Raw genomic sequence first — 13,400 nt, forward strand, 5'->3', positions numbered from 1 at the left:
AAAAAAAAATTAATTGCAGCACCTACGATTCCAGCGTGGTCTCCCACCGCAGTACTAAGTAGGCCCAAAGAAACTTAACTAGTGTTGATCGAACGGGGAACTGTGCTTTATTCTTGGTATGGCCGCAACTGTTTTTTTAGGTTACGTCTGCCACTGATAACGTCCCGTTTGGAAATTTGTGTTTAGTTACTAATACGTCGGCTTTTTCGATATAATTTTTTTTGACGATGGAATAATCCTTCGGTCATGTACGATCGACAAACTCCAATATTGAGTATTTGTAAGCAAACAAAGAAATTTGTATATAAATAAATTAATATCTTTTCTCTCAAATGATGTTGGAATAAAATTGTGAGCGAGTACTAGTTAAGCAAATCTTTTCACCTAACTAACCTAAATCCCCACTATCTCACATTTATCAATGAGATGTCAAACGCTTCAATCGTGCTACCTCGTCCTGGGACAGCGAAGTCCGGCGACGCGCTGCGGTCAATCCAAGCTCCATCTGAAGCCGCTTCTTCGCAACTTTGGTAACCTGCTGCCACGAGTATTATATCTGCGGACGCCAAACGGCAGAGCCGCATATACGACCTGCTGCCCTCATCTCCCACCCCCAGACCGCACAAGGCCGATTTCCGTGTGCTTGTCGTGCACGGCGTCCAGACGCCCGCAATCGGCCTGCAGCCATTGGAAAGCGCGCTGTCTCCGCGTTTTCCATATTCTCAATGTGTACTTGTTGTTCTGTGGGGCCACGGGCCAGGGCCGTAGGCGGATAGGCGGATTTGGCGGATACAGATGGCGGAGCAGGGTTAGGGCCACTTATTAGCTCGCACAGTGGCGAACAGTCGTTTATCGGCTCATCGGGAGCCCTTTTGTAGATACCAAGTTGGGAAACCCATCAAACACTCTATGCCGATGACAAGATTAATATATTGACAGACGCAGATCATGCAAATCACATTCGCAATTATGCGCCGTGGATCCTTGTTGTGCAAGTTCCGAAGTCACCGTTAACATTTCGCTCGCAGACCGTCGTCCTACTCCTGCCATATGTCGACAGCGATAGTTTTTTCTCGCCAAGAATCTCTAACGTTATATAAGTTATATTAACTTAATTTCTCTTAATTTTACTTTTTGTATGAATGACGTATATGCGCGCAATCTTTAACTATCGGTTTCAGGATACACGCACGCTTAGTGGCATTCTTACGATTCTAATTAGATCCCACAGCGAAGATTTTATCATTCATTCCCATCCTATCTTACACGATCCGTTGAAATTGCTGGGATTACTACAGCGAACATTTTATTATTCATTCTCAAACTATCTTACACGATCCTTTGAAATTGCCGGGGTTATAGAAACTTAAGTTGAGACCCCAACTCGACACAATGAGACATTAACAGCATCGTCCTTCCACCGAAGTGGGCTTACCGTGACGGATCCATTATCAGAGACTCCCAGCAGATGCGAGTCGAGCTTGGGGCGAAGAGACGATGTTTGAGCTCCTGATGCGGACTCGGATGTAGTTGCTCAGCGAGAGGAAGAACGTTGTACGAGAGATCAAGGCAACTATTCACGCGACGATCATGAATGAAGTCACGAAAAATTTGGAGATGGTGGAATACATTATAACCGGTCCTTGATAAGGTTGCGCTCTTTGGTGAAGGGAGTACCTCCATTGGCGTAGTGGAGTAAGACCTTGGCCATGTCACCCGGCAACAGCTAGCATATTCGCAACAACAAACGCAATAAGCTAGCAGGGCTCAAGTACTATATAATCCGACATTCTAACCAATCAAACGGTTAGGATTGGCCATTGGACCAATCTTTAATTTTCCCGTCTCGATATCCTTCGCCAGCTGCTCAAGCCTACTTGGAGCTTTTGTACCCGTGAATGACTTCCAGAATGGCTCACCATGCTCGAATATCTCATCGATTTCCTCGAGCGTGCGTTGTTTTGTCTCAGGTGCCGCAAACCAAACGTGAATGAACGCCAAGATGTTGAGGGATGCGAAGATGAAAAACAAGCGCCAACTGATAGAGCGGAGCAGTGGTGGGACACCTAGGGCGAGAATATAATTGAAGGCCCAGTTAGATGCTGTAGAGAGGGAGACAGATCTCACACGAATCCGGAGCGGGACAACCTCGGTTTGGTATATCCAGGATACAGGTGCCCAGGTCAAGGCGAAGGATCCAACTGTGAGGTAGGAGCAGGCGAGAATGGTGCGGCTTACTGCGGGATGGTCCATTACCAGCCAGGTGCTCGGCTGATTCGTGACAGGATTGGGTTGGCCATACTGCATGAGCAGACCGCCGATAATGTATAGCCACAACGCCATCGACAGTGCGCCAAGGAGAAGAGCTGGGCGACGGCCATATCTGTCTACCCACAGGATTGCGGGGATCGTCATGATCACGTTGATTACGTATTGAATTGCTGATGCGAGCAGGACACTGGTAATACCAGCGGACTGGAGAATGTAGACAATGTAGTACATCATGACATTCATACCAGTCAGTTGACTCCAAATCTGAACCGCCATCCCCAAAAAGACGCGCTTCCGCATCTTCGGCGATAAGAGCTCGCGGATCGGTTGGGCCCGAACCTCGCGCTCGAACCGAACCTGATCCTCCATCTCCTTGTACTCTGCGAGCACGAGCGGGTCGTTGATATCGTTGTTTGACGTGCGCAGATACGCTAGTACATATAATACTTCTTCCCATCGGTCTTTGCTCGCGAGCCACCGCGGTGAGTAGGGAAACCAGAACAGACCGACAAATAAGATAACTGCAGGGATGGCCTGGATCGCCCACGGCAAACGGAATGATGCTTCCGAGTCAATAAATGAGCATCCGTACTGGATAAAATATTGGATCATTATTCCAAGGGACCCGGCCAATGATTGAAATGAGACTATGCGACCACGGATCTTCCGCGGTGCGATTTCAGACTGGTAGGTGGGTGTGAGCGAAGCCGTCAGCCCGATGCAAATACCAGATATCACTCGTCCAAAAATCAACATTGGAACACCATTTGACGCAGATTGCACGGCGCTGCCAATGCACCACAGAACTGCGCCTCCCTGGATGGTAACCTTTCGTGAAAACCTATTAACTTCAGCATTTATCCAAACCGCAAAGTGTGGAACCATCCTACTCACCTGTTCCCCAGAACACCTGCAGACAACGCCCCCGCAAATGATCCTGCGGCCATTGCGCTTGTAATGAGACCCTGTCGTATGCCCAATGGATTCTCGTAGAAGTCCTGGTACTGCTGAGTTCCCAGTACGCCGGACATCGACGAGATGTCGAAGCCGATCAGGGCGACACCGATAGCCACGAATGCTGAGATAGTGTACACGTTCAGCACTCGCACCATTGTAGACTGTCCACCATGTGCATGCGAATAGAATATTGATTCTTAACGTATGCGGACTTATGCGATCAAGAAAATGAAAGCGACATAATGTATGAACCCAGCATTTTTGCATGAAAAGTACCAAAGAATGGACCCTTAGCCACATAAATAAGGTTCAGGGGTAGGGCTATTCTGACAGCTGCCGATCCATACGCAGCACCAAAATTCCTTTGATGAGCCTCCTAACCAAACCCTTGCTAGAGGAATTCGCGTGTAACACCGAAAATTTGACATTACATCTGCAACGCAGATGCTGTATTTGCAGGATTTCCGTTTACTTCGTGACCCAAAAAGGTCGGGGTGTCGAATACGATTAACGGACATTATGGAGATGCACAACCATTCCTCCTTGGTACTAGCGTATGTACATGTCCGCACTCCGACGTCCAAAATGAGTAACAGATTTACCCTTCTCAATGAATTCAGGGTCATCGATCAACGAAAAACGCGCTCAAGCCCAGTGGTCCAAGCGGGCTTCAAGCTTGCGTCTCAGAACTATCCATCTATTAGTTCTGTCAAACGACAGTGAGAGCATCTGCCCAGGTGGAAAGAGATACATCAAGAACCACGAAGCTCAGACTATCTTGATAGTAAATGTAAGGCGTTGTATGGAATTACTATATGTTAAGAAGCAAGCTATGACATTATTGAGAGTCCTTATATCATCATTAAACCTAGTGATACATTATGGGCATTGTTGTTTTCAATTTGACGAACATCTGGATCGCAAGTGATATAGTCAAGAAATTTCGGTTGGGCTGATATCGGCTGACGCTAGCTACGAACAAAGAGCATTGCCATTATTTGTGCTTGCTCTGACGGGGCACTTACCTGGCGATAGCCTTATTAGCCTTCCTGAACAGTAGAATGAGCTCTGCGCTGACTCGCAAAATCGAAGAGCATCGACGAGTAGTCTGATATGCAAGATACCGAGTAACTATGATATGAGTTACTGATCTGAATTTAGGACAGGGTTCAACTCTCAAATGGGAGACGTGACAACTAGTTGAATTATTCCGATGCTTTGACTTCTCTATTCTAAACTTGTAAGCGATTAGAACAATTTATGTAAGTGTATGACAGACTCACTATAGAAATTGGTACAGAGAATGTCTTTAAAATTGTCAATGCGCCATGTTTGCGGCATATTTTGTGTCTCCACAGTAACTACCATCTAGCCGATGGATTCCTTTGTCATTATTAAAGGAGATTAAGCCGCTTGAGCATATTAAAAACCAATTAAAAATAACTCGTCTATTCAGATCTGCAATTCACAATAATATCATACCAAAGGTTGAATATAACCAAACGTCCCTGAACTCGCTATCAATTGCAATGGACACTACGGTAGCAACCCAATTATCGCCGTCATCAATGGCGCCAAGTATGGATGCTGCCCGCCCCCAAATGTAGCTAACAAAGAAATATAATGATTCAAGATCTCCATATCCGATGGCACTCGCTTACTTTCCTCAATTCTAGTCTTGGCCAATGACGGGTAGCACGACAGCAGCATGACAACGCTACTCGCAATATCATACAATTTTCCAACAATTGACATCCCATTAACCTCTAAACTTTCCATTGTCAACCGCTTACTGATCTGCAGGGTATCGCGTGCAATATCCAATGCGTACGTGAGACTCATTTCCCGGCAGCTGTCTGCATTATTTTCCTCCCCTAAAAGACCGTGGGAGTGACAAACGTTCCATAGTCGATTATGCAGCCATAGTTGTGAAATCGTTACGTCAGCTATCTGAGCCTCGCTGAGTAGATTATCATCAGCAGTCTCGTACCTGTAGACGTCTGAAATGAATCGATGCATGTCTAGTGCGCGTTCTGAAGTAAATTTCTCACAGTAACTGTCAGGAGAACTCGCTGCACATTTATCGTTCCAACAATCTAACATGTCGATGCTAACAACACTAAACAGGCTGACAAGTGTCGCCACACCAGAGATTGTACCCAACTGACCTGGGCGATGTGAATTAAATTTTGAGCCCTGGAGTCGAGACAGTAGATTAATTGAGATCGCGTATCGATATTGAACAGCATACGCACTAGTACTTATTAGCATAGGTGTAGAACTTGACACAAAGACACTCACTGCTCCGTTACTGCTAATATCCGATATAAAGTTGCCCTGTGCTCCCGCTCGTCAACCGTAACCGTCTCGTCTTCCAGCGACTGCTCTTCCATAATCGCCGCCAACGTCACCGCCTCGCACAACCGAGACCATGCAGCATGTGGCAACTGTCGATTGAAGAAACAGACACAGAGAAAGAACGAAGTAAGAATACTATCGACACTAGGATTCTCCATGTACGATGGATCGATATTTCGAATTGCGATCGCATTGTCCATTAGTATCTCCGCGAGTTGTGCGCGATCTGGCAATGCTGGATTGTCCCGCAGCACCTCATCGCGCTTGAAAACTGGCTGCAGTAGTACGTACGCGCAGATTGAGAGAAGAAGTGCGTTGAACTCGAAATTGTGTGTATTCTCGCGGGCTCGCAGACGTCCTAAAAGGGACGCGCCGTCGACTAAAGGATAGTATTTTGACATTCGCCAGATATAAGTATGGATCAAGGAATCCATCGTGTGAATATTGACGTTGACCGGCATCGGAACAAGCTGTGTCAAGTCATCCCTGCAGTCAACTAAGGACGACGTTGAGCTTGCCATAAAATCTGAGCAAAGCAAATTGAGCAAATTTAATGGAAAACTCATTGCACTTGCGGATGCGCTAATTTCGGTGTTGGCCAACGCCGTATGCATAATGCTTGGTGAGGATATCATTAGTGCAAATGAGGATTGATCGTTAGTGGTTTCGGTTACATGAGGCGGCATCGAGAAATTGGCGGCCACCTGCGGTAGATTGGGTTGCGAACGCCGGATGACCCCAATTCTTCTAACGAACGGAGGTCAATGAACCATACAATTTCAGCCTTCAAACCGCTTACTTTCCCGACGGCCCCTTCTTCTTTCGTGGCCTGCTATACGCACACTCCAAGGAAAGTCTACTGCATCTCCGACATGGTAGTGAACGACCGCACTACTCTTGTAAGATTGGAATTGCAAAGGGCACCACCATAAATTCTTACCTTGACTTTTCGTACCGAACACTGATCACAAGCTCGATCGTGCTGTTGTGGGTTTGGCGAGGAAATCATGTCTAGTCTCTAGATAGTGTGGGGAATTTCGTTGGGATGTTAAGGGGCGGGGCAGGCTCTGACAAGGTAACTCAAAACGCGAAGGTTAGGGTATTTTAAACACCATAAATTCTTGCTTTTACTTTTATATGATGGCGTACCTATGTACATTCTCCGTCTTTTCGCATTTCATTTACAGCATTCTCAATTTTCTACAGCTTCCTCTCATGGTTACTGTAACTTTATGGAGCTAATCACTTCTAATACTTGACCTGAGGCTCTCTATCTTACATCTCTTCAGTGTGGACTATAACTATAGTTCGAATACTGCCAGCAGGGATCGGCACAGATAGACGGATAACGGACATCTCCATGGATATGGATAGGGATAGAGAATCTGCGGATATGGATACGGATACGGATAATCACATGGATAGGACCATTATCAGGGCAGACTTCGGGAGTGGACAGTTCAGCTGGCAAAATTGACCGTTGTCGCCTCCCATTCCACTGGAATGCCGATGCCAACGCGGGATTCGTAACTTATACGAATGCGTAGATGCGCGACCATGATAACTACGGTGACGTCAGTGGTCTGAGCATGCCGAGCAAAATGATTCAATTTCGGAAACGATACTCTTGGTTCCTTCAAGATATGCGAAAATATGTCAAACGAAAATGAACTAACGAGCAGTCATTCTGACCTTCGCTTCAACGCAGCAGAAGCTAAATCTGCCGGTAGTCCGTGCATGGTTATCCATATATCGAACTATATGGGAAACATTCCGATTCAGGGTTAAGCTACTGCCCTTTTTCCATGTGTATATCTGAATTGGAGATAGTCAGTTATATATAGATGACAGGATAAGGGCTTTTGCCAAGTAGATTAACAAAGCATTCGGAATTAAATGGATCCAGAAATTCGCGAATTACACGGATCACAGGTGTCGTGGTGGACGAGAATAAATTATCTCTATTTGGATTCGTTATTCTTAATTGGCTTTCTCAATCGTGGAATGTGTGAACTTTGAAGAGAGGCTGCCCTCAGGATCATTACGTCATTTTTGCTGGGTTACCTAACATTAACAAGAAACACCCAACTATTGGCGGGTCAATTGCGTGTCCATTTGCCCTCACATTTATTTCTCAATTCCTCAGGTTGTCCGATGTTTATCCAGACAGATACTGCCTAACTATTGTAACACATGCCAAAGACGAAACCATTCCAAATAATATGACGCGTAGATATGTCCAAAGGATGTCGATCTTGCTAAAGTAATGAAAGGACAAAAAAGAGATAATTGATGGTGTAAGATCGATTATAAATCACACCGAACAAACTGAAAGAGAGAGGTACTGGTTCTCATATACGAAAGGTAATGGCAGCACCGCAATCTCAACATACCAGCGTCCAGCACTGGAATATATAGCAGCTCACTATCTAAGCAATGACGCAAAACTCCTTGGAGCCTGTAAACCAATTAATCGCTGGCTAACGAAACACCTCGTGATAGTACTTACTTGCAGCCTCCAGAGCAGCAACCTCTGATCTCGCAGAGATGGTGCAGAATTCCTTGGTGTCTATATTCCAGTCGGCATCTGTACTCAAAGAATATATCCAGCACTACATACTAGTAGCCTCAAGAGAGGCAACCTCAGGACGGTTGGAAATGGTGCAGAACTCCTTGGAGCCTGTAGATATGAGCCTATTAGATCAATAATATGTGATATCCACAACTAAGCTTACTGCTGATGCAAGCAACTGGGACTTGAGCCTTAAGACTTTTGAGAGTGGAAGCGGACATTGCTAATAGTGTTTTTGATTGTAGGCACAGAAGAAAGGACCAGAAGTTGAATAAATTAAAAGACTGTGTGGAAGACGATAGATGAGGATGACAACGGGAATTTACTTGCAATTATATAGCCGTGATTTGCTAATATTAGCCTTCAATGTCAGAATCACTTGTGAAGTCCGAGAAATAAGTACAACAACATGTCTAGAGTCCGACAAGTCCATCTTGATTCACCGAGCCCGAACAATCCTAAGCCCCGGGTGGAGCACTGGAGAATAATACTAAAGGAGCCGCGGATGAAGAACATGGAGTGCCACGGGCGGACACATCGGTAGCAATGCTACGCAGCATCGCATTGGTATTAGTCTAAAATACGCCCGGCCTGGTAAAGGCTCGCAGATCCTGCACAGACTCGTTCATGGACCACGCCGGATCAACCTTTGGTCACGATGGGGCTGTGGCGGGGTTTGTCCAACACACACCCTTAGCCAAACCAAACGAAGTGGAATTTACAGTGTAAGCTGCTAATTTTCCGAGGATCGTAGAAAAACTAATGGCGCATTCCAGTCACGGAAGATTGTACTTCAGCTACCATTCTCCTTTGAAATAATGATTTACAACAAAGGGCTGGAGTCACATCTCAAAAATCGAGAAATCGATTATCACAGCATTGGCGTGTGCCTCAAGGGGTGAATCGTATACAGTTAATAACGGTGATGCGGTCCGAGGGTCGAACAATAGTAAGTATTGTTCATCGGGAGGTTGCCTCATGCACGTGCATGACAACCTGGCAATAGGGCAGTCTGCGTATCCGATGTGAGTCCAAGATGACGAGAACCAAACTACTTGGTCTACTGCCCGTCCCAGCGATGCGTTCTCGACGGGCGGCGAGAGGGCAGTCTGGAACCGGAGTAAGTCCGAGATGGTAAGAACCAAGCCAGTTGGTCTTTATCACTGGTCCTAGCGATGCCTTGTCGACAGGCGTCAAGAGGGGAGCCTGTGACAGGCTCATAAGGACTACTGTTAGGTTTAACCTCCGGGATTGTTTATTCTCCCACTGGGCTTTTGTTTTTTATTTTTTTCCCGGACGATTTCCCTACGACCCTGTCCAAATGGATGTTCCAAAGCTTACTCGAGAATCTACACATATACTTGCACAGCTACTCGCCCTTCGACGCTGAGGCTTGTCTCCTTGCCCATGCAACGCGGCACCACCAGATCTCCGCATTTCGTACGTAAGGTGCAAGTTCCGGGGTTTGGTGGCCGTGTAATACGACATAATAAATGTACAACAAAATAATATCTATTCAACTGACATCTCCCAATGACTTTACCTCACCTCGTTTGAATGACTGATCAACATCCTCCCACTCCTCATAAAATGCCTGGAATATCTTTATTCCCAATGGAATATCGCGTGATCCAGTACACGCTCTTATGGAATGCATCGACAGCTGCGGAATGCCGACATCGAGAGCGCGACAGCCCAGGGACGACGACAACATCGGACCGATTGTACCACCAGATCTCGAGTCGTTTCTGATCTGGAAGTATTGAATTGTATTATCCGTCCTGCGAGCAATTTCTTCCAGGAATGATGCTGATTCACCATCGGTTGTCATGTGTCCATTTGGATCCCACGGTACGGTAATTCCAACATTCAACTTTGGTGTGTGATCAGGAAGATAGGCATATGCGAAGTTGGGATTGACTGCATGCTTCACATCTGCAGAAACCAAAAACGAGTTGGCATAAGTCTGTTCTACCGTAGTATCACCGCCGAGAGACTTGACAACTCTAGTAACTGAGCTCTCCAGTAGACCACCGCGCGCACCCTGCTTCAATAAACTTCCAATCTCTTCATTGTCAAAGAACGCGGCAACGTTGATGCTGCTTCCTGAAGTTGCAGTTTCCTCTGCCGAGTTCAGTAAAGCATGCGCCGCAGCATAACAGCACATCTTGTCATCCAATCTTGGACAGAACAGAAAATCCTGTTCTAGACCGCCAATCGTTCCCTTCTGGGTGTCGAACAGCTCAATGTCAAAGTTAAGCAGGTCTCTTACTTCAACGTTCAATGCCGATGCAATTACTCGCAACAGCCTGATATTGTGTTTTCCGGCCAGTGGCGCGCCTACTTCTTCCGGCTTCAGATTGTTCTCCGATGGATCCAGCGGCTCAAGCCCGATGATCGGGGTCGTGTTAATCTCCAGATTAAACGGACCAAGAGCTGGAGCACCAAAATGAGGGGCCAGTGTTGGGATCCGTGCAATCGGATATGGAATGGAAAGTAATTTTGTCTTGAAAATGCCGTCTGCATTTCTAACAACAACCCGTCCTCCAAGTCCTAGATCGCGGTCCCACCACGTGCTGCGTACGTTAGCCACTTCTAAACAAAAACACGAAAATACGCCTACTTTGTCATAGTGCCAGAGTATGGCGCAGCTCCAATCTGTGTGTAACCCTCGACAACTGGCTGCTTCGAGATAGGCTTGATCCTCGCAGTGAGGGCATCGATGTGGGCGGCAATTATGCCAGCTCCATTTCCGCCTTTGTATTTACCGCCAATCACGAAAGCCACAATACTTGACCCGTTTCGTGTAGTGAAGTATTTCCCACCCTTCTGCAGCTTTGGTGTCCAATCCTCGCGCTCTGCCAGGAACTCGAATCCGTTCTTAATATATAGCTCTGCGAAGTATTCAGTCGCATGAAACACTGTCGGATTCTCATAAATAAAATCAATGAAATCTTGAGTATAAGAATCTGCAGTATTGGGTCTGGGGACAGAACATCTTATTCGCTCGGATGCCGTGAATGACGATGTTTCTGCTACAGGCTCCTGCTTGTCGACACAGCCAGTCAACGAATTGTGCTGACACGTAGAATCCACTATATGCTGCTCGTCGCTGACCGCATGTTGCCCGAATTGAGGGTTGTTGACGTACTTCAGAGGAACACGCATGTCTCGTTCTTCGAAAGTGGATGACGTGACGCGTATGACAGTAAATTGGTGGGCTGCGTTCTGAGATAAGGGATGTGCGCTGACACTTTGTTCGGTCGTCACGTGGTTTGTATTTCTGGATGCAGACGATGTTTGAAAGCCGTTGCGACTCGGGAATGTCGCCTTTCGGCATTGAGGCGATATCAGGGCGAATTACATTGTACAATAAGAATATTTAGTATGGACTGGAAATGTAGGAGGAACAAATAGAATTGACAGTCTGCACCCTGATGCCTGGGATGCATTCGCAGCCAAGGCTTGCAATATCGAAGGGATATAGTTACTTGCAGAGTTCTGCCATTGACAGATACGAAGGTGTTTGATGTTAACAGTACAAATAATGGAATTGCGACTTATTGCTGACATGCTGACATGGGGGGATTTGGCAGACGAATTGGACGTGGACATGGACATGGACATGGTGGTGACTTCGGAGGAGCGCTGCAGATATTCTGTTCCATCTGGGCTTTGATGTTTGGAACCTCGTCTTAATTTGCATCATGTACTTTCGCCAGGATTTCATCTGCCACCACTTGTTATCACTTCGCTTAACCGAGCAACCCACCATATCTAGAGTGGCTTGTCGTCTCTGTCTGTACGCTTGAAGCTTTCATCTACAGCAGCCTGATTGTTCTCTTTTCCATTATGGACAGATTCTTTTCAATCCCTGCTTCTCTGCAAAGCCTCGTTACAGAATGGGATCGCTTCTACTGTCTCCAAGAGTCCAGGTTCTATTAAACTGCTCTTTAATACTCCCCACTCATTCAAGCGCGCTAGTCCAACGCCCTCCGTCGCTTAGAAGTAAAGCTATACCCGGTGGTTATCAATGTCCATGAGATGGGTGTTGATTGGCCGTCTTCAAGACGATGCGCGATGGGGCCACGACGAATAGTTAACACTCAAAAGCGTAGCGTCATAGTCTCGCTCCCGAATATCCGTACCCTGTCGCCATCGAAGACTATGTCGATGCCATCCTGTGGATCTCGGCAACTAGCGAACGATTTTAACCTGGACAGATCCCGTATCGCACTCAGCGGATTCTGCGCTCTCGAAATTGTTGTAATATTGATTATATTGGAGCACACAATAGCGAACATATACATAACTGCAGGTTCCAATGACCTCTATATAATTGAGCCATTTCCTTCGGGAGCCTTCTAAGCATTCCACCCAATACCCAATTGCGTCATGCTTACATATTGCTAGAATATTCTACAATCTACGATCGTAGGCTAGAGTGTTCTACAATTTCCACAGAAATTTGCAGTTTGCTGTGGCATTGCGACTGGACGAGAGGGTTCAGAAGCGAATGCCTGCAGTTAGAACCCACCTTGTGCGGAATCGTTGACTTTTACCCCAGTGGCAACTGGACGTAGAAAATTGCCGAACGTACAGGCAGGATACAGACAGCAAAGACCCTATTCGGGAAAGCATGTTAAAGTTTTTTGGACGCAATCGGCCGCATATCCCTCGCGCGGTTTGGGCTAAGACGAGTTGTTGGAGGCAGCATTGCCGGATGGTTCACAGCTGAGACGAGGACCAGTTACTGAGACTGACTTGTTGCGAGAACAATTGCAAGGGTTAGCAAAGGATGTAGGAGGCGGAATACTTCCCGGTGTGGCACATGCGTGCGCTCGCCCGGCGATTATAAAGGCTCTTGAGAAAAGGGATCGGGTATATGTAGGAAAGATGTGGGAGACAGCAACTAGGTAGTGTTCAGGGGCACGCCATCGCGGCAATGTTGACCATCGAGAGACAGAACATACTCGGCTGATGATGATCCCCTGCCATCTTGGAAGTTATAATAGCGTGTCGAAGTGTAGCAGACAGACAGACTAAAGGAGAGAGGATTATTCGAGACAGCCTTGGGTGATGCTCGGCCACCTCTTCGATATTGCGCCCGACCATTTTAGGTGTGTTTCTATGCATATATGCCTCCTGACTGCAATGGTGACATTAATGGTGTATCTGCACAAGCGTCATATCGGCGAACCGGGCTAGGGTGTCGATTAACAGATGCAGTCGCGTTTTCAAT

The 13,400-nt window shown here is 46.5% G+C and overlaps 4 protein-coding genes across 4 annotated transcripts; 1 reads left to right on the top strand and 3 right to left on the bottom strand.

The window, feature by feature from the left end:
* Positions 1 to 45: 45 nt before the first annotated feature.
* Positions 46 to 788, top strand: V1508DRAFT_424381 (uncharacterized protein). The gene is made up of 5 exons (XM_066941277.1): positions 46 to 175; positions 218 to 262; positions 385 to 444; positions 512 to 637; positions 664 to 788. The coding sequence occupies exons 3-5, from the start codon at positions 427 to 429 to the stop codon at positions 766 to 768; spliced, it is 249 nt and encodes an 82-aa protein (XP_066793555.1). The 5' UTR covers positions 46 to 175; positions 218 to 262; positions 385 to 426; the 3' UTR covers positions 769 to 788.
* A 1,003-nt stretch (positions 789 to 1,791) lies between these two features.
* V1508DRAFT_359724 (general substrate transporter) lies at positions 1,792 to 3,383 on the bottom strand (the record flags this gene model as incomplete). Its single annotated transcript, XM_066937121.1, has 2 exons — positions 1,792 to 3,112; positions 3,166 to 3,383. The coding sequence occupies 2 exons, from the start codon at positions 3,381 to 3,383 to the stop codon at positions 1,792 to 1,794; spliced, it is 1,539 nt and encodes a 512-aa protein (XP_066793556.1).
* A 1,056-nt stretch (positions 3,384 to 4,439) lies between these two features.
* V1508DRAFT_424388 (uncharacterized protein) lies at positions 4,440 to 6,619 on the bottom strand. Its single transcript, XM_066941278.1, has 4 exons — positions 6,527 to 6,619; positions 6,386 to 6,477; positions 5,530 to 6,333; positions 4,440 to 5,482 (listed from the first exon to the last, which is right to left on the bottom strand). The coding sequence occupies exons 1-4, from the start codon at positions 6,593 to 6,595 to the stop codon at positions 4,765 to 4,767; spliced, it is 1,683 nt and encodes a 560-aa protein (XP_066793557.1). The 5' UTR covers positions 6,596 to 6,619; the 3' UTR covers positions 4,440 to 4,764.
* A 2,866-nt stretch (positions 6,620 to 9,485) lies between these two features.
* Positions 9,486 to 11,365, bottom strand: V1508DRAFT_424390 (peptidase M18). Its single transcript, XM_066941279.1, has 2 exons — positions 10,782 to 11,365; positions 9,486 to 10,734 (listed from the first exon to the last, which is right to left on the bottom strand). Exons 1-2 carry the CDS (start codon positions 11,324 to 11,326, stop codon positions 9,675 to 9,677), a joined length of 1,605 nt encoding a protein of 534 aa, XP_066793558.1. The 5' UTR covers positions 11,327 to 11,365; the 3' UTR covers positions 9,486 to 9,674.
* Between the last annotated feature and the right edge of the window lie 2,035 nt (positions 11,366 to 13,400).

The sequence above is a fragment of the Lipomyces doorenjongii genome (assembly GCF_038497915.1).
Source record: "Lipomyces doorenjongii strain NRRL Y-27504 unplaced genomic scaffold V1508scaffold_67, whole genome shotgun sequence".
In the NCBI taxonomy this organism is placed as follows: domain Eukaryota; kingdom Fungi; phylum Ascomycota; class Lipomycetes; order Lipomycetales; family Lipomycetaceae; genus Lipomyces; species Lipomyces doorenjongii.